At 55.3% G+C, this 24,117-nt stretch overlaps 2 protein-coding genes across 3 annotated transcripts in view; one reads left to right on the forward strand and one right to left on the reverse strand.

Moving 5' to 3' along the window:
• MROH2A (maestro heat like repeat family member 2A) overlaps positions 1-17,617 on the forward strand; it is a 41,566-nt gene extending 23,949 nt beyond the window's left edge. The window contains exons 17-36 of the mRNA XM_006909920.2: positions 617-739; positions 1,448-1,527; positions 3,109-3,217; positions 3,910-4,005; positions 5,575-5,679; positions 6,272-6,395; positions 6,966-7,084; positions 7,942-8,094; positions 8,497-8,651; positions 9,416-9,575; positions 9,656-9,849; positions 10,242-10,379; positions 10,834-10,948; positions 12,166-12,312; positions 12,634-12,816; positions 13,316-13,471; positions 14,313-14,444; positions 15,013-15,115; positions 15,370-15,435; positions 15,924-17,617. Coding sequence (XP_006909982.1) covers positions 617-739; positions 1,448-1,527; positions 3,109-3,217; positions 3,910-4,005; positions 5,575-5,679; positions 6,272-6,395; positions 6,966-7,084; positions 7,942-8,094; positions 8,497-8,651; positions 9,416-9,575; positions 9,656-9,849; positions 10,242-10,379; positions 10,834-10,948; positions 12,166-12,312; positions 12,634-12,816; positions 13,316-13,471; positions 14,313-14,444; positions 15,013-15,115; positions 15,370-15,435; positions 15,924-16,045 — 2,580 coding nt within the window. The 3' untranslated portion in view covers positions 16,046-17,617. The remainder of the gene's footprint in view (positions 1-616; positions 740-1,447; positions 1,528-3,108; positions 3,218-3,909; positions 4,006-5,574; positions 5,680-6,271; positions 6,396-6,965; positions 7,085-7,941; positions 8,095-8,496; positions 8,652-9,415; positions 9,576-9,655; positions 9,850-10,241; positions 10,380-10,833; positions 10,949-12,165; positions 12,313-12,633; positions 12,817-13,315; positions 13,472-14,312; positions 14,445-15,012; positions 15,116-15,369; positions 15,436-15,923) is intronic.
• A 140-nt stretch (positions 17,618-17,757) lies between these two features.
• The window catches only part of HJURP (Holliday junction recognition protein), a 16,354-nt gene continuing 9,994 nt past the window's right edge, over positions 17,758-24,117 (reverse strand). For both annotated transcript variants that reach the window (XM_006909886.3, XM_025045419.1), the window contains 2 exons: positions 19,531-21,071; positions 17,758-18,031 (listed from right to left, as the gene is read on the reverse strand). In XM_006909886.3, the coding sequence (XP_006909948.2) occupies positions 19,540-21,071 (1,532 nt within the window). In that variant the 3' untranslated portion in view covers positions 17,758-18,031; positions 19,531-19,539. The remainder of the gene's footprint in view (positions 18,032-19,530; positions 21,072-24,117) is intronic.

A 24,117-nucleotide genomic window follows, 5' to 3' on the forward strand; every position in this document is an offset into this window, starting at 1 on the left:
TCTACCCTCACTTTTCCCCCCACCCCGCCCCCGGCCACCTGACTAAAAACTTTTTCATAAGGGACAAGGGGCCTGTAGTCAGAAACGTGAAGGGACTAGTGACTTTCTTGGAGTAACAAGAAAACTCAGAGAATAAAGCAAACATTATTTTATTATTGTTCTTTAAATTGTGATAAAAATACACGTAAAAAAAGTTAGTTACCATGACCACTTTTAAGTGGCACTACATACGTTCACACAGTTGTGTGACCATCACTGTCATCCATCTGCAGGACTTCTCATATTGTAACCTAAAACTCTGTGTCCATCGACCAACTGCCCCTCCCCACTCAGGCACGGTGTGGGGGCCCAGGGCGGGCGGCGTCTTCCACGGAGCATCGGAGCGTGGCCCACGTCCGGGACATGTGGCAGATGCTCTGTCAGGTGGCCGAAAGACAGAATGAGGCTGCGGTCTCTCCGAGCACCCCTGACACTGACTCTTCCTCAGCGCGATCCGGGAGGGAGGGGTGTCCGTACTCATACGGCCATGGGGGCTGGGAGCCAGGGCTGTGACTCAGGACCCTGAGGATCACTCCCAACGTGCTCCTTCCTTCTCCCCGTCTTGGTCTGGACACAGGACATCTGCCTCAAAATGGCCTTCATGAAGAGTGTGGCGCAGGTCACCAGTGCCATCAAAAACATCAAGGACCTGGAGGACTTTCAATTTGGCCAAAAGACGACTCTTACCGCCATTGTAATGGTAAGCCGGGCAGGGGCGCTTTCTCCGCCAGGAGGTTTGGGGTCTAACTCTGCTGACTGGCTTCCACCTTGTCAGAGGTTTCAGAGTTCCCGAGGGCATCTGGGAGGCCAGGGGGCTACAGGGGTCTCTGAAGCCCCTTCTGTCTCAGTTCTTCTTTGTTCCAACTGCAAGATTCTGCGTACGATACTCTTGTAGCCGATAAAAGGTATCACAGCCAGGAACCAGACGGGCTCCGTGGTGGCCCCGAGGTGGCTGGCTCAGGGCTGGGAGACGGAGGTCCACTGGATCAGTCCCGCCGTGGCCCCGTGTTTCTCCAGAGGAGGGACTTAGCGGGTCGGCATCTGCTGCAGGCTATTTTTATTGAGAGCTATGTTCACACAGAACTTTAGTGAGATCTAGAAAATGTCAACCACCCAAAGGCAAGAAGCGGTGATGGGCTGATGGAGTTTGTGGGACAGCTACTGTCTCTGTCTCTAGACTTCCGCAGTCCCTTACGATCCCTTGGCCCTGGAAACTGCTCCAGCTGAGCTGGAAGCACTTCTGGAGGGAAGCGAAATGTGGGTGGAATGGGAGGCCCGGAGAAGGAAAGGAGCAATCACCCTGGGGAACGCTGCTACCCTCAGAGTCAGTGTGAGTCAAGGCCCCCTCTCCTGCCTGGACTGGGACGCCGAGTGGCCTGGCAGCTCACTGTCCCGCCGTGTCCCGCAGGCCATCATCAAGGCGGAACCAATCGACACCCTGGTTTCCCCTGTGCGGGCCATGGCGATGGATGCCCTCTCGCACTTGAGGTGAGCCGGGCCCCTTCCTGTGCCCCGGGCACTTCTCCTGGGTAAAGGTGGAGGCTGAGACCAGCCTTCAGTGCTCCTTGGGCGGCCACCCCTGTAGCAGGGGCTCAGGCAGCTCCTGGCTCAACCGGCCATCAGAAGACAGGGGTCTGCTTCCGTCAGCTCTTTTCCATAAATCTCAACAATATTTCAAGCTGGGCTCTTCTTTTTGGATTGGGACATGACCGGCAGGGAGGTGGGCTCTTCTTTAGTCCACTAGGAGATGTTTCGAGCAAGAAATCATACAGTGAAACTGAATAGAACGGCAGGGAGATGGCATCCTTCCAGTTGGTCTGGGCTCAGTCAAGGAATTTGTCTATTGACACGGTATTAATACGGTTAATACAAGGATTAATAATTATAATGGAAGTAACAGAATGCCTGAGGTTGCCTTCCTGGAACTGTCCATTCACTGTGCGTTTGTAAAGTTTGTGTTTGAAATGGTTGGGTCGTCTCTAGAAACTCTTCACCAACGGGGGTAGGTTCACCATTTAAGCTCATAGCAGAACTACTTATTGCTTTAAGAGGCAGCGCACAGTAAGTAAATTTCACACACATCCTTTCAGGGCCTGGGAGAGAAGACAGACTCGTTAACACATGCGCAGGGACTCAGGGATCAGAGCTGAGTGTTTGGGTGAACAACAAACAAATCTAAGATCGGAAGCAGAGGGCTATGAAAGAGATGCAATTCAGTCGCTAGATCAGGGCCTTTAAGAAGGAGTTGGCCAAAGGAGTTTGACTTCTGACCGGGGTCGAAACAAAAGAGCTGGATTTGGGCAGGAGCTGGAAGCTCCCAGCAGGACAGGATCCCTTTGGGGTGCAAGAGTTTCAATGGGATGGTGGCTCCCAATTCTAGAGGCACAATAGGTTCAACAATGTGGATACCCCAACCCCACCACAGACCTTTAAATAAGGACCTGTGGAGCCCGACTTGGCCCTGGGGGGCCCTTAACAGCTCTCCAGGTAATTCTAATATGCATCTCAGCTTGGGAACTCTTGATTAAGGGGTAGAAGGAGAATGAGCTACATGCATTAAGCAGCTACTTACTACCCTGGAGTGTTTATTAAATCACAGATGGCTGGGCCCCACCCCCGAGTTTTTGATTCAGTAGCTCTGAGGTGGGACCATAGAATTTGCATTTCTAAGAAGCTCCAAGGTGGTGGTGGTGGTGGTGGTGCTGCTGCTGCTGCTGCTGTTGGTCCAGGTATTGTACTTGACCCCTGGGCCAGCACCAGCCTGGGAGGCAGAGTCCCTTGTGGTGTGGGAGGAGCGGTGGATTGCTTCTGAGCAGGAGAGGGACATGGTTAGAACAGCAACCAGGAGGAGAGATGGTTTTGGACCCCTGAGGCTCCCCCTCAGTCACAGACAGTCCCTGGACTCTGATGGCTGGGCAGAGACGGACTCCCTGGGGAGGGGTGCAAGCCTGAACCTCCGACCAGGGAAGCCGGCCTCTGCCTTGCTCTACGACATGCCTCTGCGCCCCCGACGGGGCAGGGACTCAACCCTCCACTGACCACTCCTCTCGTCCCTTCTCCTTTCCCTAGTAAAGTGAAGCCTTTCTACTCCACAGAGGAAAACAGTGAGCTGATGGACATCAGTATACATTCTTTAATTTCTCTCCAACCCCCAGGAGAGGACAATGAGTCCATTAAGGTAGGTTGTTCTGGGCCTCCTCGTTTTCTGGGTCAGCACTTGAAAGTTGACATGAGTGTGGGCAGTGCCGAGAGCCATCTATGCGTGGTTAGAGCAGCCAAGTGCAGCGGAGTGTGTTAGTAAGCATAAGGTCATGCTAGCTGCTATAACAGAGGAGTCCCCAGATCTCCATGGTTTCACAAGATAGACGCTGATTTTACACTCAAGTAATGTCCAGTTGGTGGCGGAGGGTAGGGATGGCGCTGTTCAGGGCCTCTGCTATCTTCAAAGTGTGATTCGGAAGGTCCGGGGTGGAGAGGAAGAGAAAGAGTATGGAGGATTAATGAACTTCCCCACCTTCCATGGGCCAGAACTCAGTCATACAGCTCCACCTAGAGGCAATGGCTCCTGGGAAGTGCAGTCCCAACCAGATGGCTGATTTCCCAGGACTGCTGTGGGAAAGGAGGGCACATCTTTTGTGGTCAGGTAGCCGTCGGCGCCTCCAGAGCCTGCCCCCGGATGAGGAATCAGGAGAAGAGGGCTCCACAGGTTCAGTTTCCTTCTTTGAAAACAGTTCCTCTTAAGAGATTGTCGTGTACGTCACACGAAAAGATGAGTGTAAAGAACTCAATCTGAGCAGAAGGGGTGATTATCAGACCATCTCACACTGTGCACCCCTCATTGCTGCCCAGAGCTCCCCTCTCTCGTCATAGACCCTGTACACGAACGCCCTGCATGCCCTGGAGCAGCTGATGGAGGGCCTCATGCAGAGGCAGCTGGACCCCAAGGGGCTACAGGAGATGGTGCATGTGAGTTGCCTGGCGGGGTCCAGAGCCAGGGATGGCCGCCCCTCCCAGAAAGCTGGCCTGAGGGCCAGATTCTCTGTGGGAAACAGAGGCATGAGTTAAAAATTGTTTTTGGTAATTTTATTTAGATAAAATCACAAACTTGCTGAAAAGTTGCGAAAATAGTACAAAGAACTATATACCTTTCACCCAGATTCACAATTCTTAATATTTTGCCACATTTTCTTTCTCTCCTTTCTCTTCTCTCTCTCTCTCTCTCTCTCTCTCTTTCTCTCTCTATCTCTCTCACACACATACACACACATGTGCCTTTTGAATCATTGAGAGTTAGTTGCAGATATCAAAAACAAGAATATTCTCTTACATAATTTCAATACCATGCTATATTCTAATCGATGGTCTATATTCGAATTTCAGTAATGGTTCCAATAACATCCTTTATAGCGATTTCTCCCCCGGTTCCGGATCTCACCGGGGTTCCGCGTTGCCTATAATCGTCGTGTCCCTTTTCTCATCCGTCTGGAAAACTTCCTCAGTCTTTTTTCGTCTTTCATAATCTTGCCGTTTGGGGAGGATGCTGGTTTATCTTGAAATGAGGTTGTTTATTCTCTTATTGAATTTTTAGAGTTTTTGTATATTCTGGATACAAGGCCTTTATCAGAAACGTAACTTGCAAATATCTTCTCCTTGTCTATGACTCGTCTTTTTATTAATTTCACAGTGTCTTTTGAAGAGCAGAAGTTTGTAATTTTGATGAAGTCTAATTTATCGTTTTTTCTTTTATCGATCATGCTTTTGGTGTCACATCGAAGAAATCTTGGCCTGACCCAAGGTCGCAAAGATTTACTTCTAAAACTTAACAGTTTCAGGTGTTACAATTAAGTCTATGATATATTTCGAGTTGCGTTTTGTATGTGGCATGAGGTATGGATCAGAGTTTATTTAATTTTTATTTGTTTGCCCGTGGATAACCAAGTGCTTGCTGCAGCATCATTTGTTGAAAAGACTCTTCTCCACTGACTTACCTTTGCACCTTTGTTAAAAATCAGCGGACTATGCATATGTGGTTCTATTTCCGGACACTTATTCTGCTCCATTGACACATTTGTCTGTCTTCACCCCAGTGTCATCCTGTCTTGATTACCATAAAGTTATAATAAGTCTGGAAATCAGGAGCAGACAGTATGAGTCCACCGGCTTTTTCCTTGGCTGCTGCATCCCATGGATGCTGCTTCATGAATCATTAAGCTCTGTTATCAGATGCACGAACGTTTAGGCAGCATACAGGGCGGGCTGTGCTCCTGGTCCTGTTTACCTGCAGGCAAACATTTGGAGCGAGGCGGAGCACATCAGACAAGAGCCGTCCTTGGGAGCTGGAGGGCGCTCTCTCTCTGCCCACAACTTCATCACCCTAGTGGTGGGGCGTGGGAAGAACACCGGAAGTGTCTAGAACCATCTAGAAGCATGGGAAGTCAGCTTCTGAGTAGGAGAAACGAGGAGGGCAATGTGGGCCAGGAAAGGCCGGCCATGGGATTTCGATGCCCCCGTCAGTGTCTTGGGCTCTCTCCACAGCTCCTGGAAAAGTGGATCTTGTCGGAGAAAGAGTGGGAGCGGGAGAAGGCCATGAACCTCCATCTCCGCCTCATGCAGATCTACGTCCAGAGCGTCGGCGTCTGTGTGAGTGCCGGGTCACCCGGCCGGAGGACAGTGGCGACCTGGGGCTGGGGCGTGGGGACCAGCCTCAGGTCTCAGGCGGGCGAGACCCTGGCAGGGGACTCAGGCCCAACAAAGCGAGTCTGGGGCTGAGACTCACACTAAGGAACGTTTGAGGCCAGACACTGTGCCGCGTGCGTCGCCTGGATGTTCTGATGCAGTTCTCACGACATTGGAGGTGCCATTCTTACCAGACAGGGAACACGGGGACCCGAGATTATGTACTCAGGTCACACAGGTAGTGAGCGGGGAAGCCCAGGTTTGAGCCCAGGGCTCAGTTACAGGCATAAGGCAGGACCTGGACATGGAGCCTGGGTCCGCGGTCAGCTGGACCCCTTGGATGCTGGCTGCTCAGCCCCCAAGGACCCAACGGTGGGGCACGGGAGGTAGAAACTTGAGTGTCAGGCAGATGGTGGCACCGTCCCCTTCCCAGACAGGGGTGGTGTTTTCAGAGCGGGGTTCAGCCACTCCAGCTGCCCACGACGCTGCCCCTGGGCAGCACCAAGTGGGCGTGAGTGGACAGAGGGTGTGAGCCTTGAGGTCCCCTGTCCCTCAGATCCCGCTGAAGCTGGGGCAGTTCGGCACGCTGGTTGGACTCATTGCCCCCTGCACCTGTGACTCCCACAAAAGGACCCGCATGGCCTCGATGGATGTCCTGTCCAGCCTGCTGGATCTTCATGGTACGGGGAACGTGAATCACCAGCCTTTCCTGGCCAGGAGAGAGGGCTGAAGCCAGGGCTGTCGGCTGTCGGCTGCGGGGCTCGCCTGGGGGAGGAGTGTGGCCACTCTGTGTCGACAAACAAGGGTGACCAGCAGAGACAGTAGAGAGGGTGCCGTGCTCATTGAGAGGCATTGGAAGCTTCTGGAAGGAGAGGCTCAGTGCATCTCATTGAGGGCATGTGTTGGGCCTCACTGGGACAAGGCCAGCTCACAGATACCAAGGAAACAGCAACACTGGCCAGAGATGAGCTCAGGGAAGAAGGCAGTGTGCTGGCCTTGGAGCGGGGGAGCTCGCCTCTGGCCTGGCGGCTGGCGGAGTGTCCATCGCAGGACAGCAGGCGTTTGAGCCTCGTGTAGTGGCGATGTGGGGAACAGTGAGAGCAAAGACGGGAGGGGATGGGATGTCCAGCTCCACGGTGCAGTCCAGGCCCGCAGAGCCGACGGCCTCGGGGACCAGGGCGCTATGATGTGGCCGCCATGATGTGGCCCTCTGTCCTTGCGGGTCGTGACCGAAACTGTCCTCCCAACAGCAAGTCAGACCTGCTCCTCATGGGGTGCTTCCAAGGAGCTGGAGCTTGCAAAGTGCAAGGAGGACCTCCAGGGCTTGGACGTGGAGAAGATTTTCAGTGCATCCTCCAGAATCGCCAAGGTGACAAGCCAGGAAGGTTGTGTGGGCTGCCGGGCTGGTCTCCCAATGCCTGGAGCACGTCTGGGGGCAGGACTCTGCTCAGCCTGGCCGTGCAGCCTCCGTCCTCCTCTGGAAGTCACAGCCCCCATGGCCTTTGGTCCAACTCATGCCATGTGTACTTAAATGGCCTACAGTACGTAAGGTCCCCACAGGTGTGCCTGGTCCACAGTAGGTGCTTAACTGTCCCCAGCTATCTTCTCTTCGTCCCTGTGGCTAGGCTGAGGACGGAGGGGCCCAGGCAGACTTGAACATGATGCCCTGCACACAGGCCTTTGCACCCGGGCAGGCTGGGGGCATACTGATGACTGAAAGTGCCCAGAGCTGCTCAAACTTGAGGCTGCACAGGGGCGAGGTCACTTCTGCCTCAGGAGCAGGGGTGGCTTCCCGGAGGAAGGGGGCTTGTGGAGCCACAGGACAGGTGTCAGGGCTCAGGGCATACCCTGAGGGAAGGCTGCGGGGGAGTGAAGACGGGGCAGGGAGGGTTTGGGGTGGAGCGTCCTGTGGGGGTTCAGGCAGGATTAGGGGTGGGGATGAGGAGTGAGAGGGAGGCCGGAGGTACACCCTGGAGGCCTTGGAAAGGTACACCCACCGAGTCCTAGGCAGTTTAGAATAGAGGGCTGACATCCTGAGCAGGCCCGTAATTGGGACGGAGAGAGGCCGGTCAGGGGGGCGGAGATGAGGCCACGGCAAAGGCTTTGAGAGAGAAGAGGGGGTGAGCTGGAGCCGTGATGTAGTCAGTCAAGGGTGACAGGTGGCCGCAGGGGACCGGGCCTGGGGCTTGGTTGCCAGACCCCAAGGACGGCCTACTCTGGTCTTAGGTGGCTTGCATGCAGTTTAATTGCGATGAGGTGGTCTCGCTTATCCAGAAGCTGTGTGAGAACATCGGGGCCATGGACCTCCAGCACGACAAGGCCTCCGTCACCTGGATAGGCACCTTCCTCCAGATGCGGGTCAAGGAGCTGGAGGACAAGGTGGCAGAGCTGTGGACGGGCCACGCAGGGCCTGGGGCTGCCCTGTGTACTCAGGCTAGAGGGACGGGCCAGGGCCAGCTGCAGTCTTCGAGAACACCTCCCAGACCCCTGGTTGCAAAGAGGAGGAAGAAGTAGAGTTCTAGAAAGAGAAAAAAAACGTGTTGAAGGTAGCCCGGTCAGGAAGTGGATGGTGGACTCTCTCTCCCAGAGGACAGTGCCTCCCATGCCGGAAACCCGATGAAGTCCCGAAAAGGCCAGAGGGTTCACTGAGGGGGTGCTGGCGGCGTAACCTTCCCGTCGTCCAGTTAGGCGAGAGTCCCTGGAGGAGGGGCGTGCAGAGGGGCGAGGGCAGGAGGCCCCCGAGGGCCAGGCTGCCTTAGTGATGCCCCCGCCCCAACCCAGGTGGCCGAGATCCTGGGCGCCATCCTGGTCCACCTGCCTGTGGTGGAACAGCCGGAGGTGCGGCGCCTCCTCATTGAGGGCATCATCCTGCTGGCACACCACCACCAGGATCCCGTGCTCACGTCGCTCCTGAGGCAGCCCCTGCCCATGGAGAGGTGGGTGCCCCGGGCGGGGACCACGGCCTGCCGTGCGACCCAGACCATGCCCGACTCACCTGTGCTGACACGTCCCAGAGGACCGGGGCCTCGAGAGGGCTCTGTCTGACCCTCTCCCCGAATCTCCCGTGGGAGGTGCAGACTTGGGAAAAACGCGGACCCAGCCGTGTGAATTCAGACAGTTAACAGCATCTCCTTCAATTCGATCTTGCCGGACTTGTCTCTTTAGCCATTTAGAACCCACCGGGAGCCTGCCTCCCCGTACCTGTGTGACCAGGCCCATCAGGTCACTGTCCTGGGGCCCGCCCCTTTTCGGCAGGGCCGAGGGCTTGACTTGGGGATCAGGAAGTCTGGTTCAGTTTGTAGCCTGGCAGGTCACCTGCCCTCGGCAGGCTGCCTTTCCTCTCCTGTGTGAGCACGAGGAAGGGACATGGCATCAGCCAGCTGCCCGGGTCCAGCCTGACACAAGTCGGGTACTTGGAGGCTATTACTGGATGTGCCCATAGGTCATCAAACTGTAGGCCCGATGGGGACTTTCGAGGTCACTTAGCCATGGAGCCAGGGCTTCCGAGGGGCAGAGAAAGGTGGCTGAGCTTGGGCTCAGGCATCTGGGTTCTAGTTATGCGACCTTTGGCGGCTCCCCGAGCTCCCCGAGGTGCAGCCTCCAGGGACCAACCACTACTCAGGGCGAGGCTGGGGGGTCCGAAGAGGCTCTTCCTTACCTGCCAGGCAACTCACAGTCCTTGTCCCCTGTCTTTGGCCAGCCACCTGATAGAGGTATGGCTGGCTGTGGCGGAAAACATGTCCTTTGCCCGGACGATGCTCCACGGGCTGATGGGCCGGCTGCAGTCACGGTTCACCCCCAGGACCAACGCCACCTCCAAGGCCGACATCTGGCGCCTGGCCGCGGTGGACCCCCTGATGGTAAGTCGCGGGCCCAGGCCCTGGGGCTCCCCAGGGAGCTCTGAGTGGGAGCCTGACACTCCCTGCCACTCTCCCTGCAGACCCTGTGCACCATCCACCTTCTCATCGAGAATATGGACAGGGATGACAAGTTCCCAGACCTCTTCCCGGACCTCATCTACACCCTCCTGCTGCAGCTCAGCAGCAGCCGGGGGCCGGAGGCTGCGTCGCCCATCCTAAAGACATGGAGGCTCATCCACACGGGGACCCTGCCCGAGGAGATCAACCTGCAAAGGCACGGGGCGGGCCGGGGGCGGGGGGTGGTGAGGCGGGGTCGGGGAGGGATGAGGCACTGGGTCTGGGCTGGACGGGGCCTCGGGCCGCCTCTCAGAAGTCACTGGACTCCAAGAGTCGCCGCCATGAGAGAGCCTCGTCATCCCCTCCTGGTGGGGAGAAGTTTCCGGAAGCCGATCACACTCACGACTCCCCTCTCCTGTGTCCAGCACGGCGCGGGGTTCAGAGTTTGCGGACCCACTCTCTCACACGATCGCCCCTTCGCCCCTTGGCTAGGCCCGCAGGCGTGAGGACCCCGGCTCACAGACCTGAGCACGCTGCCTGCTGCTCTGAGGAGCCGTGGGTCCTCCCCGCAGAGCTGCTGCATCGTGACACGGTCCCACCTCCTTCCAGGATCACAATCCGATCCATGCAGCTTTTGTTCAGGAGACTGGACAGTGAGCAGCTGGTTCACACCCTGGACGACCAGGGCGTGTGGGCCCTCCTGCAGAGCAGTTCCACGTTCTTGCAAGGAGTGAGCCTGCTGGCCAGGTGGGTGCCCGGGCTCCCCCTGGGGCGTGGCGGGACCTGCTGAGGCAGCTCTTTGCTGCAAGGTCTAAGTCACTTCTGGGAGATTGCCAGGTCGACCCGTGTCCAGACTCAGACGGCAGACGCGTAAAGGGCAAAGGGAACCTTTTATTCCAGCCCTTGTGTTCCAGGGTAGGGACCGTGAGGTCAGAGGCAGGTGGGGCTTGGCCAGGCCACACAGGGCTTCTGAACAGGGCCAGGCCGGGGGTCCCCGGGTCCTGATCACTTGCGAGCAGCTCTTATTCGAGTCCCCTTTTACAAAAAGGGGACGAAAAGTAAGTACTTCAGTGACACCCCCTGGCGAGGAGGAGAGGCCCACAGACGTTAGATCTGCCCGGGGCGTCCTGTTCTAGAGTGGCTCTGCCTGGCGGGAGCTGAGACGCCCTCCCCGCCTGGTGGGCCACTGTCCGCTCTGCAGGCTGTGTGTGCGGCACGTGGAGGGCTCCAGGCACAGGCTGTCGGAGCTGGTGCTCAGAGGCATGGCCTCGGAGGTCCTGAGCTGCCGCGTCAGCAGCACGGCGGTCTGCGTGGAGGTGAGGTGCATGGCGTGGAGGGCGGGGCAGGCTGGGGAGCAGAGCGGGGCAACCCCCTACTTCCCTGGGGACTCTCTTGGGGGGCTCAGAGCAGCTTCCCAGGCTCTGAGGGACATCTGAATCCAGGGGGTCAACGAGTGCCTCTGGTTTGCCTGTTCATTCACTCATTCACTCATTCATTCCTTCACCACACGAGTAATTTGGGGGGTCGCTATGGGCAAAGAGGGGTTGAGACTTGGCCTGTACCTTGACGTGTAGCAGCTAAGTGACGTGTGACGTGGTGAGTGGCAGCAACACCCAGGGGGCCAGGGCAGGGCTCTTGGTGGGTTGGAGGTGCTGGGGAAGTTCTCACAGGAGGGCTTTGCCAGGCAGGAAGGCCGGGCTAGGGGGTTACGGCCTTTGGGGCCCAGCTACCCTTCCATGCACTTGGGGTGCTTATGAGGTCACCTCTACTGAGAGGCCCTTGTTGTCCCTTCCTGGTGGAGAAGAGAAGATTCGGGAAACCGATCCAGAAAAGCAGCCAGAAAACTTTTAAGAAAAACTTTATCAGCTGCATGATGCCTGTAGGACCCAAACGTCGGCCTAGTGCAGGGGTCCCCAAACTTCTGTCAAGTTTTCAACTTTGGAGTCAGCAGTTTAGTGTTTAGTTTTCTTTAAGTGTATTTAAAACACACTCATGTGTGAGTGCACACACACGCACACACGTGCCCGCACATGCCAGAGCGGTCCTCGCTGGCCCGATGTCCTGGCATTTTGAGTATTAGGTTGACAATGACTCTGAATCCCAGGTGAAGGAAATGTGTGCTCCCTGGACATTTCTGTTCAGATGCAGTGGACGTGGCTCTCGCACCCGGTAGCTGCTCCGTCACATTAACTGAAGAGATGAATGATGGATGAATGTGTTGATGGGTTATGCTTGCCTAGCATTTCCCACACCGTTCCTCGCTGAGGCCTCGTGGCAACCTCGTGAGGCCGGTGCTGGTATCACCTCTTCTCACAGATGAGGAAACAGGCTCAGAGGCGTTGAGGGGCTGGCCAGGGTCCCGCGGGTGGCAGGCAGGCAGGCAGACGAGCCCAGAGTCGGCCCCTGGAGTTCAGGCCCAGAATCCTCTCGGATGCACAGGGAACCCATGCGATGCCCTGAATATACGCACGTGGCCCGCCTCATGGCTGAGAAATGGGCCTATGACGGGGTAATTGTAAAACGTTCTTTCCAGTTCATGAGCGACCCGACTCTGTACCGGGAGAAGCTGCTGAAGCCGGCCGTGCTGCTGCTGGGAAGGGGCGCCGACCAGGAGGACGAGACGCTGCGGGTGCTGGCCCTGCGCGCCCTCGGCAACATGGCCCTGGGCGCCCCCAAGAAGGTGCCGCTCCCGACCCGACCTTGAGCCCAGAGGCCCGGGGCGCGGGGCCCGGGGCTGGAGGCTGCCTGTCACCCGGGGGCCCAGCCGGGTGGGGGCTGAAGGCGCCCTGTGCCCCCGCCAGGTGAGGCAGTACCGGAAGCTGCTGCTGGAGAAGTGCCTGTGTGCCCTGCGGGAGCCGGGAGGCCCCGGTGTGCCCTCCGAGGCCATGGACACCCTGGCCAGGATCCTGGCCGAGCTCCGGGAGGGGGACCTGGGGTCCTCACTCGACGCCATCTCCGACCCAGCCGGGTGGGGGCTGAAGGCGCCCTGTGCCCCCGCCAGGTGAGGCAGTACCGGAAGCTGCTGCTGGAGAAGTGCCTGTGTGCCCTGCGGGAGCCGGGAGGCCCCGGTGTGCCCTCCGAGGCCATGGACACCCTGGCCAGGATCCTGGCCGAGCTCCGGGAGGGGGACCTGGGGTCCTCACTCGACGCCATCTCCGAGCAGTGCAGGGCCTTCTTTGACAACGTGAGTGCAGATGAGAGCCTCCCTGGGCCCTCGGCCGGGGGTCCGCCAACACTTGCCCGGAGAGTGAGTGCCCACCTCCGGGCCCTGTGGAAAAGCTGGGCTCTGGAGCTGGCGGGGCGGCAGGTCCCCCCGGGCACCGACGGCTGGTCGTGGGACCTCGTTCGAGGGCTCGGGCCCCCTTCTCCCTGCTGTTAGAGAATGAGCTTTCTCTCCGAATTCCTTGCAGCCCACAGGTGCTCTTTGGGCTGGGTGGGGACTCAGCTAGGCAGAGGTGTGTGTGTAAATTCAACCCAGTCCTCATCTAGGACGTAAATGTCACAAATACCAGAGCTGTGCCCAGTCCTGGAGCCCTGCAGGAGGGACTCCGTCCTGATGGAATGATCCAGAAGCCTTCACGGGGCTCAAGGCAATTTTCAAGGGGTCCGCGGAGAATGGCTGGGGTCTTGTTGGGCTTCTCGGTCCCCGAGTTTCAGAACAGGTTTACGTGTCTCGGCCGCAGGACAGTGAGCTGCTGCGCGTAAAAGCCTTCCTCCTCTTTGGGAAGCTGGCCAACGTGGTGAGGGTCTCCAAGAGGCATTTCTTCAAGGAGGAAGTGAAGAAGGCCTGGGTCCCACTCATGCTGCACTGCCAGGACCCCTGCTCTGAGGCCGCCCAGGTGAGGCGCACCCTCGTCTTTGCGTCCCCAAGTCTGAGGCCTGCTGTCCCCAAGAGGAACATGTTCTCCAGGTCTGCCGGCTCGGCAGGCTGGGGAAAGGGACCATTCAAGATGGGCCCGCACACCGGCTGACTGAGGAGCCTCAGCTCGTGTTGGGGGCTGAGTTTCCCTCTTCTCCACTCACCAATCAGCCCGTCTTCTACCAGATTCACTTTGGGGTACAATGACTCGGCCACATTTAACACTCGCCTTAAATCTCACTTCGCCCGCTCCCTGGGAGGTGGCTTCTGCATGCTGGAGGTGGGGGCTGCTGGAGTAGCGGAGGGGTCCCTGGCTCTCTGTGTGACCCTGCTTCTCTTCCTGGCCAAGGCCCAGCTCCTCCTATGTGTTGGGTGGGAGCGGGGACAGGTAGAGGCTCCGTCTCCCAGTCTAACTGAGATGCTGGCCGGCTGGGGACGGTGGCTGCAGCTCAGGAACTGGAAGAGCTAGAGGTAGAGTGTCCAGGGGGAGGAGAAAGCTGGCCCCGTCCTGCCAATCCCAGCCGGCCCTGGCCCTGAGCATCTGGAGGAGCAGGCCCCCCAGCAGGGCTGCTGAGGGCGCGAGGTGCTGGCTGCGGGGCCAGTGGGCCGGCTGCATCTGCCCCAAGGGGCTCTTTATAAATGTGCACGCGGCCATCGCGTGGGCTGGCGGGCCTCCGGTGCCCTTCCTCAGCCTCCCGAGGCGTTGCCGGGGCCACCCTCTGGCTTTCCCGAGGGAACGCAGCCTTGCCGGCCTCAGCCGCATCGGGAACCCCCTCGGTCAGTCTGACGCTTCTCCTCTGTCCCGCCCCGTGTCCCTGCAGGCCTGTATGGCTACCATGTATCGGTGCGTGCACTTCTGGGGCTTCAAGGCCCTGGAAGACGCCTCGAGGAGAAGCGACGCCAGTGGAGCTGACGAGATGACCGTTTTCCAGATGACCCTGTGCTCCGTCCTGGTGAGGACGTTGCGGGGAAGGACCTGCCAAGGGCTTAGAGTCTCGGCCGCCACAGAGGTCCCTCTCGTGACCCTGTGTTCACCTTTTAGTCGTGAAGTGTTAAGATCAGCTCTGTCCACTGGAAACAGAATGCAAGCCACAGGCCCACTTTTAAGTTTTCTAGTAACCATGTTAAGAAAAGTGAAAAGAGGTACAAGCAGATTTAATAATAGAGTTTATTTAACCCAATAGATCCAAATCGTTATCATTCCAACATGTAATCAATACAAAACTTATTAATTCAGGCTAGCCCAACGTCAGTGCTCAAAGGCCACTGTGGGCATCGGCTGCTGTATTGACAGTGAGGGGTGTGGACAAATACAGTCTCCTCTCTCTCTGGGTGAGACAGGGATGTAACAGGGGCCAAAGGCTGCCCGGTTTCTAACTGGCCAGGTGTCACTGGGAGGAGCACTTGCCCCCTCTGGGCAGACCCTCGTGCCTCAGACAGATGGGAAGGCACTCGCTCTGTGAGCAGCTGGGTTCTGGGACCTTGACCTTCGAGGCTCTGCGTGTCACTTGTTTTTCACAGACTCAGAAGAAGCCTGCTGTACTCTACAGTTTCTTGCTAGAAACAATGACCTATGCTAAAAGTAACTTTTCAGGGATCAGAATCGCTTCCTGCAACCTGGCAGGTGAGTAGGCAGATGTCCCCTGAGGCGGGAGGGACCTTGAAGGCCACTGGGTGTGGAGGGGAGGAGGACGGGTGTGGGACCAGAGCTCAGGTGGGTGTCCCCGCCGTGCCTCCTGTCCCGCCGGGCTGCGTACCAGCCTGACGCTCCATCAGGCAGCCTCGGCTACCTCCTCAACGCTCCCCTCATGAGGTAAAACCAGATCCCGTGCCGACCTAACATCCGTGCGACGAGTGTGTCTCCGGCTATCGTTTTAGGAATTATTGTGAAGAAGATGTCTGCGCATTATCTGAAAAAGCTGGACTGCTCAGCACTGCGGAATTGTAAGTCGGTGGCACCGAGTCCGTTCAGCTCCCTTGGGGAGCTCCGTGAAACCGCAGGGGGAGGGGCCCACCGCCCCTCGGTTGTGGCTTTTGGGGGGGGCGGGGTTTGAGACCGGGCACAGAGAGGCGGATGGCCCCGCGGGGGGCTTTCAGCTCTTCAAAGGTGGGAGTCAGTGGGAGTCCACTGGGCTGCTTACCGCACCCCCTTCACAAACGTTTATGAAATGCTTCTGCCCTGCTGCCTTCCTCCGATCCGCATGGCGAGAGGCTTCTAGGCGGTCCTTCTGTCCCCGTTAGCGAAGCTGGGGGAGCCCCGAGAGGTGGGAGATGTGTGTGAAGACGCAGCTCCCCCCGCCCTCTCCTGACCCCTGTCTGCAGCCAGGCCAGCCCCCCAGGGGCACCCGGGGCCTCCGTGGGCACGTGCACGGGGCAGAGGGCGCAGCCTGACCTTAGGGTCCCAACCCGCTCCTGTTTGTGCTCACTCTCAGCTCTCCAGGAGCTACAGCTGGACTCGGATCCCGGGGTGCGGAGGGCGGCCCTGGAGACTCTCAGAATCTTGGATTCCTGCAGTCCCCACCAGCTTCTGGCTTCAAACGAAGTACTCTCCTAGGCGGCCCCAGTGTGAAATGCAAACGGCCTCCTCGGTGCCCACCCGACCACAGCGACGCAGACCATTTTAGATTTAGTTTGTAAGAAAGGCATAGTTATGAATAATCGGTGTCCCTTCCTTCCTTCCTCCCCATTGAAATAAACCTCCATTGCCATTACGAGTGCAGATTCCTAACTGTAAGGTGACGACACCCCAGAGCTGAGACAGTGGGGCACCGGGAGACTTGTCCCAATAGGGCCGTGTCTTTCCCGCTTTCCCTTGGGGGGTGTGCATGTCAGACGTCCCCTCAGCCCAGAGCATCGGAATCCACCTTTGTCTTCACTGCCTTGCAGTCACATCCATGCTGATGGCCATGCCAGGCAGAGGGGAGCCAGGCTGCTGTCCCGTCTCTGCCCCCCAGGAACCCCACTCTTAAAGGAAAAGGTGTCTCCCAGCCGAGTGCGATGCGCATTGAAGGGCACCATTCCATATGTAGTTTACGAGGTCCCGTATTGGCAGATCCTGTAAAGTGGCCAGTCCCTTCTGCCTCGCCTTCCTCCGCTTGGTCACTGGACATCAAACACCCGAACTTTCAGTCTCCCTGGCAGCTAGGCCTCAGCCCAGGCCTGCGGGGTAAGGAGTTGGGGGCAGGGCCAGGCTCAAGCAGTTTGGGGCAAGAATAATAGTTATCCTGATGGAGGAAAGGATGGGTTATGCTTTAAGGAAGCTACAGGCAGGAGGGCAAGGTCTAGAATTGCAGAGGCCACTCCGGCCTTGGCCAAGCCTGAGCCCACAGTCCCCCGCCAGCCTTTCTTCCTGATTCGTAGGGGTCTGGACTGAACGTGTCTGCCCAAGTTCTCATATAAGACCCCTGACCTTTGCGTGATGGTATCTGAGATGGGAGCTTTGGGTGGGAGCTTTAGGGTAGGATTAGGGTGCCCTTATAGACACCAGACAGTGCCCGCTCTCTGCCATGTAAGGACAGAGAAAACGCACTGTCTGCAGGCCAGGAGGCGTCCTCCCCAGAACCTGACCACGCTGGCACCCTGGTCTCTGTGAGAAATCAGTGTCTGTTGTTTAAACCACCCAGTCTGGTATTTTGTTAGGTAGCCTCAGCTAAGACATACCGGTCACGTGGTCCCAGCATAAAGACGTGGGTGGAAGAGGGTTCACATTAGTATCAGGAGGGGGGCAGCCTAGGAAGGGGATGGGAAGGAAGACGTGTAATTTCATCTTATCTCTAAACTCGTATTTAAAATAAAGAATCCATAACACACGGCAATATTTTAATGACCACTCAACGTGGGTTTGGTCACCGTGTTCTGAATATTTAAAATTATTTTATTAAAAAAGTCGCCGTGATATCCTATTATAAATAGCTCCAATAAAAGCCATGAGGTGTCGTGGACGCTGTGTGGCTGCAAGAGTACTCTGGGACCATCAGAGGACTGTTTAAAACACAGCATGTTTTTACCTAAAAACAAAAAAAAAATTACTTTTTATGGGTGAATTATGTTTCGGTTTGCTTCCTCCTGATTTGGAAGGTCCTAAACCAAGTCCCACGGGTCTGAATTTAAAAAGACTAAGCAGCTGGATTTTCCTTCAAGGATCACTGTATCCAGGATCTAAAGTTAGGTTTCAGAGCAAACAGTTTCTCTAAAGAAATAGGAAATACAGGAGAGAATTCTGTTGGCATGTCTAAATTTAGCAAAGAAAACACAATAATAGCCCTATAATGTATAACATTAATTATTTTAATCAAGCAACTTTATTCCAATAATTTCTATACCAAGAACTCAGTTATCTCAATGAAGCCAATTTCACTGAAATTTGCTTTTAAGGGCAGATAACTGAAGCAAGTTCTAAAATATTCTTGAGAATCACACACGCACGGATTAAGGGGGAAGAGGGACGATACTCTAAAATAACTTGTTACAGATTTCCAGCTTCGAGTTTTCTAACACAAAATCGCTTTTCTCTTCCATTCTGAAAGATGCGTTCTTCCTTCTGGAAAAAAAGAAGACAAACAAAAGGATTTCCGTAAAATTCCACTAGAATTCCCAATGCCAGCCGCCAAAAAAGCTGAACTGATTCGAATAGTGTCCATTATAGACAATGCCACCGTGCTCGATACCCTAAGGAATGCGGTCCTCCCCACCCCCAAACCACAACCCCCTGATGGCGACCCCCTCGCCAGCAGCGCCACCTGGCGGTCATGCGGATGGGGTTTCCGGCCCTGGCCCGGCCATGCGCTGCCCGTGTGGGTTCGGCAGTTGTAAGACCTAAGCCGCACCCTTATGTGTAAAAAGAGGCAGAACCTACGTAATCAAAGGGTTCGTGGGGGAATCAAGAAAGGAAGGTGCGAAAAAGGTTCACTGTGGCCTGATGCACAAGAAAGCGTCAGATGTTAGCCACTGAAAGTCCTCCGTAGTCCTGGGAGATTTGGTCCCTTTCCTCAAGAAACTAATAATTTAAGTAGAGAAAGAAGGGCGGGGGAGAGGGGGGGGTAAAGGAAAATGATTAAATATGTTTATATTGGGATTTAAGATGAAACTGCAGGCCTCCAGTGGCGGGGTGTTAAGTTCCAGGGGCGCTGGGAGGGCCCCTCGGGGCCACCGTCTCGGTCCTCGGCTTCCAGGAACGTGCTCGGCTCAGCACCCCGGCCTCGCTGGGCCCCGCGGGGTTCTCTGCTCCGTGTGGCCCGGGGTGAGCCGGCGACAGAGCGAGAGCGACCTGCGCTGGGCGCCGAGGAGCACCCCGAGGAGCACCAGTGGGAAGAGGCGGGGTCACAGGACGCACGGGCACAGGTGGGAAAACCGGAGCGGGACGCTTAGGGCTGACGGGGTCCACGCAGCGGTTGGGGCTGCCTCACCTGCCCCCGCCGCCCCCATCCCCACCCCATGCACAAAACCCCAACCCGCCAAGCCAAACTCGGCGGGCGGAGAGGCGCCTGACCCTCGGAGCGGCCACACCATCCAAGTCTCGGCTCGGAAATCTGGCGCTTATGCGAAAAAGTCCAGCGACCCGCACGACCCCACCTGGTCTCGGGAGAAAATAAAACAGCGCCAGCGCACGGGGACCGTAGCGTCGGTGGTCTGCACCGACCGCACCGCGCGGGCGGGCGGCTGGGCCAGGCGGCCTGCAAGGCCCACGGCACCGAGGTTACGGGCGGGCTGGGCCAACTCCGCCGTCCCCACTAGGACGTCCGTCCAGAAGTAAACGGACCATCGTTTCGCCTGACGACAGCCATTTTCCAAAGGTAGGATGAAGGGTCTGGAAACGACAGTGACAAAGACAGATAGCGCGTGCGTGCGAAGCGCTTCTCAGAAAAGCCCCCTAGATGCAATTCCAACGGAAAACGTGTGCGGCTTTTCCCCTGGGAACGGGTTCAGCTCCACCTTGAAGCATCTCCCCGTGAACGTGAGCTTGACGTAAAGGAACTAGATTGGGGAGAAAGTTTAGAAAACAAACATGGACAGAAGGATCTTGCTGTCAAACAGACTCACCTTCTTTTCCTAGTCCAGCTGTAAAGAGCCGACCTCGTCCCCTGGCCTCCGGGTGGCTCTGCCCGCCATGTGGGAGGAACCCTGGGCCTCAGCCCACCTGCCACACACCTGAGGGTCTGAGAGGCGGCGTCTTTTCACAAGGGGCTGAGGACCCCTCCTGGCAGTGAGAGCCAAGCATGCTGACGGATGAACAATCGTGCTGGAGCCCAGTGAATGCTTTATGCTCCAGTGGGGTGACGCTGACAACTTTTGGGGACCTTGGAAGCCAGAGACCAGATTTAATTTTCCTAAGGAGGCTTCTTTTTGGTCCTGAACTTCCACGCTTGCTTTATCTGGAGATGCTCCAGAACATAAAGGCGTCTTTGTCTGCTGAGGCGATCTTCGGCAATACTGCTGATGAAGCTTGTCAAATTTCTCTTTAATTTCATCGTAACGATCTCTCGCACAGCTTAGAGGTCGCACCCCAGGTACTGAAAGAGCTTCGCTGAGTACCACTGACTTCCTCAATATTCCAAGATTATTTCCTTGGGAAAGGTCAGCTGTCCGCTCAGAACTGCCTGGGTTCTGTGCGGGATCGGCCTTGAGAAGTGATGGGAAGGAATTGCTCTTTGCCAGGCATGTTCTCGCTTCAACGGCTCGTTTGCCCAGGTTTTCAAAAGCCTCATTTAAACTCTTACCTTTCGCTCTGCTGAAAGGTCTCGGCCTGTGGGTTTCTGAGCTCCACGGGACACCCGGGCTGGCTCTGTGCGCGTGGACCCTGGAGGAACCGGGGAAGGGCAGGCAGGGCAGCTTCCTGGGGCTTGGGCAATACTCCTGGTAAAGCTGATCGAATCTGTTGGCAAGCTCCCTATGATGAGTCCCTCTGTCGCCCTGCTGTATTCTTCGTCTGGAAAATACTTTTACGGGAGAAATTAACCACTGTAATGTCATTAATCTATTTTCCTGGTCGAGACGATGCATTGTAATGGAGTCTATGTAAGTCAACGAAGCACACTTCTGGGGTGTTCCCTTCAGCTCCTTCCGACTTGGCTGTAATCTACAGATTTGGGGTGCGTTCACTTCAAGACGAGCCTTTTCCAATTTTAATCCTGCCTTATCTCGTACGTTCTGGCAATCTCTTAATACTGCCACCTCTTTCACAGGCTCAAAAGAGGGCAAAAGTCTCTGGTGGGAACTCCTGTGCGTTCCCTGTCTGCCTCCTCTGCAACGCGTCTTGTTGGTCCTGCTCTGGCACCTGTGCCTCCTCCTCGAGGTCCAGTTCTGAACGATGAAGGTCTTGGTGGAGATGATGCTCGCAGGCTTCGCGCCCAGCAGCCGGCTCATCGAGTGCAGCATGCCCGCATACAGGTCGCTGATGGTCACGCTGCAGATGTCGTCGGCCGCAAAGGACTGGTTGCTTGAGAAGCTGTCACCACCAGTCGCTTGTAACGTGACGCTGGCATTTCTGGGCACTATAGCCATGTCTGTTGAACAGGGGCGTGAAGATGCAGCTGGCTCAAATGGGCCACCGGGACTCTCTTCAGAGACACTGCCACAGTCCCCTGGAGAAACACACACACACACACACACACACAAAGTTAAGGTGTGTTACCGCTTAAAACGGTGCATATGCAGAGATCACGGGACCGAAGGCTGGATCATGACAATGTGTGTGTATTTTAAAGCAATATAAAGAAGAAAAACAAAAGAAAAATTTCATAAATATTTGGGAATAGATATCACTCAGAAATTTCTTTTTAGTTAACAAAATTAAATTTCTACCCGCCACCACCCTTCCCAAAAGGAGTCTTCCTTCCCCAAGTGATAGTTTAGAACTTGGTGGCCTTTTCAAAGATTAATTAGAAACCAGAAAATGAAACCGTTTGCCTACAGGGAGAGGTGGAGAAGGAACAAGGGTCCTCTTCATGCAGCTTTAGTGTTTGCGTGATGTTCAATGTTTTATATATTAAAAAGTAAAATAAAACCAACAAAGATGGGGCTTCTTCTAAAAGTAAATAGAGGCAGAAAAGTTTGACCCTAACTGTGTATCAAACTGATTACAACCGAAAGAGAAAACAGAATCTATGTAACTTTGAGCACATACTCCGAACGTGGCCCCGTGGTGTGACACCAAAGACAAAGACAGCTGCTGGGAGATCGCAGACCCCTTTGGCAGGTTGTCACGCAGTCGGCACGGGTGCCCTCACCCTGAAATTATTTGGCGCTACATGATGGACCAAATGAGCATACATTATAGAGGGAGAGGGCAGCTACGGCATCGGGGCTGGGGGACGAAGTCCTTAGCAACCAATGAGGACAGGTCAGAGGACACGGCCACCGGCGTGAAAGGGGCCCCTCCAGGCTAAATCTGGGACAAATTGAATACTGGCAGCAGAGCCTAACATGAATTTTTAAAAAGTCTGAGTTGTTACTGATTCTAGAAAAGTTAAAAAAAAAAAAGCGTGTTGGGGGATAAAGGAAGGAGGGAAATGTGATGGAGGAGGAGACGGCTCTTCTTCATGGAATGCCAGCGAAGACACCAGGAGGAACGGCAGGTCCAGAACGGGCTGGTTTGCCGGCAGCAACGCAGGCAAGTCATGACTCGGTGCCCTCTCTCCGGAAGATTCCCTGAAACTCTGCCGCTCCCAACTTGCAGCCCCACCCAAGCCACATCTGGTGGTGTCCTCATCGTGCCCTGTGCCCCCTGCTGAGCAGCGCCAAGCCCCACACTGGTGGCAGCTGGCCTCGTTTCTGGTGTGGCCTCTTGAGGCAATTAGAAGCCCACCCCAGGTGGCAGCCATCTGTGGATCGCTTGCTGACTCTTACCAGGTGTCCCTGGAGGGCCACAGGCTGGGGCTAAACTTGGCCTGAAGCTGGACCCCTCTCAGGACTGTGCCACTGGGCCCCACAAAGCCACACTGCTAAGCCCGGGAGACTTAGGAGCCCGACCTAATATGTAGAAACAGATACAGAATGGCAGCCAAAATGAGGAGACAAAGAAGCACGTCTCACGTGAAAAAGCAGAACAGAGCTCCAGGAAAAAGATCTAAACAAGGTGGAGGCAAGCCGTCTACCAGATGCGGAGTTCAAAACACTGGTTATGAGGGTGCGCAACAAACTTAGGGGAAGAGTAGATGAACTCAGTGAGAACTTTAACGAAGAGATTAAAAAAACAAAAATGGAGATGGAGATTATCAAAGGGAACCAGTCAGAAATGAGGAACACCTTATCTGAGATGAAGAGTACATCAGAGGGAATCAACAGACTGGATGAAGCGGAGGATCGAATCAGCAATATAGAGGATGCGGGAGCAGAGGACGCCCAATCAGAGCAGCAACAAGAAAAAAGAACACCCCCCCAAAAAAAAAATAAGAGGACAGTTTAAGGGGCCTCTGGGACAACATCGAGCGTACCGACATTCACATCACAGGGGGTACCAGAAGGGGAAAAGAGAGAAAGAAGTTGAAAACCTATTTGAAGAAATAATGATGAAAACTTCCTTAACCTGGTGAAGGAAATAGACATTCAACCTCAGGAAGCTCGGCGAGTCCCAAACAAGGTGAACCCAAAGAGGCCCACACCAAGACGCATCATAATTAAAATGCCAAAGGTGAAAGACGGAGAGTCTTAAAAGCAGCAGGAGAAAAGCAGTTAGTTATCTACAAGGGAGCTTCCGTAAGACTGGCAGCTGATTTCTTAAAAGAAACTTCGCGGGACAGAATGGCTTGGCACGAAATATTTAAAGCGATAAAAACCCAGGATCTATAACCAACATTACTTTATCCAGGAAAGATATTATTCAGAGTCAGAAGACAGATAAAGAGCTTCCCAGACAAGAAAAAGCTACACTAGCTTCATCGCCACGAAGCCAGTGTCACAGGAAATGCTGGAGGGACTGCTTTAAGAAGAAAAAATAGGTATTGAAAATATGAATAAAGGTTGGCAATAACTACGTATCTATCGACACGTTCTTCAAATGAAAAAGAATAAAGTGCTCCAATCGAAAGACAGGGTGGCCGAATGGATAAGAAAAGAAGACCCTTACATTCGATGCCTACGAGAGACTCACTTCAGACCGAAAGACACACTGGCCAAAAGTAAAGGGACGGAAAAAGGTAGTGCATGATGGACCGAGACGGCTTTGTGCTGCGTGGGGTGAGTCAGACAGAGAAAGACAGAGGCCCTGTGATTTCACGTACACGTGGAACCTAAAGAACAAAATCAACAAACGAAACACAGAAACAAACAAGGAGAACATTTTGAGGGTCACCAGATGGGAGAGGGGTTGGGGGGCGCGGTCGGTGAAAAGGGAGAAAGGGATTGAGAAGTACAAATGGGTAGTTACAGAACAGTCATGGAGATACAAAGTCCAGCAAAAGGAATCTAGTTGATACTATTGTAATAAATGTGTGGGGGCAGAGAGGCACTCGACTGATGGAGGTGATCACTCTGAGTTATATAGATCTCTAATCTCTATGCTGTACGACCGACACGAATATAATATTGGATCCCAACTATATAGTCAACTGTCATTGGAAAATAGGCAGCAGCTAGGCCGAGGAGCCCCCTGGACTGAAGACAGCTAGCGCAGTGGGTGGGACCCAAGTG

This window comes from Pteropus alecto, unplaced genomic scaffold (genome assembly GCF_000325575.1).
Source record: "Pteropus alecto unplaced genomic scaffold, ASM32557v1 scaffold143, whole genome shotgun sequence".
Lineage (NCBI taxonomy): Eukaryota > Metazoa > Chordata > Mammalia > Chiroptera > Pteropodidae > Pteropus > Pteropus alecto.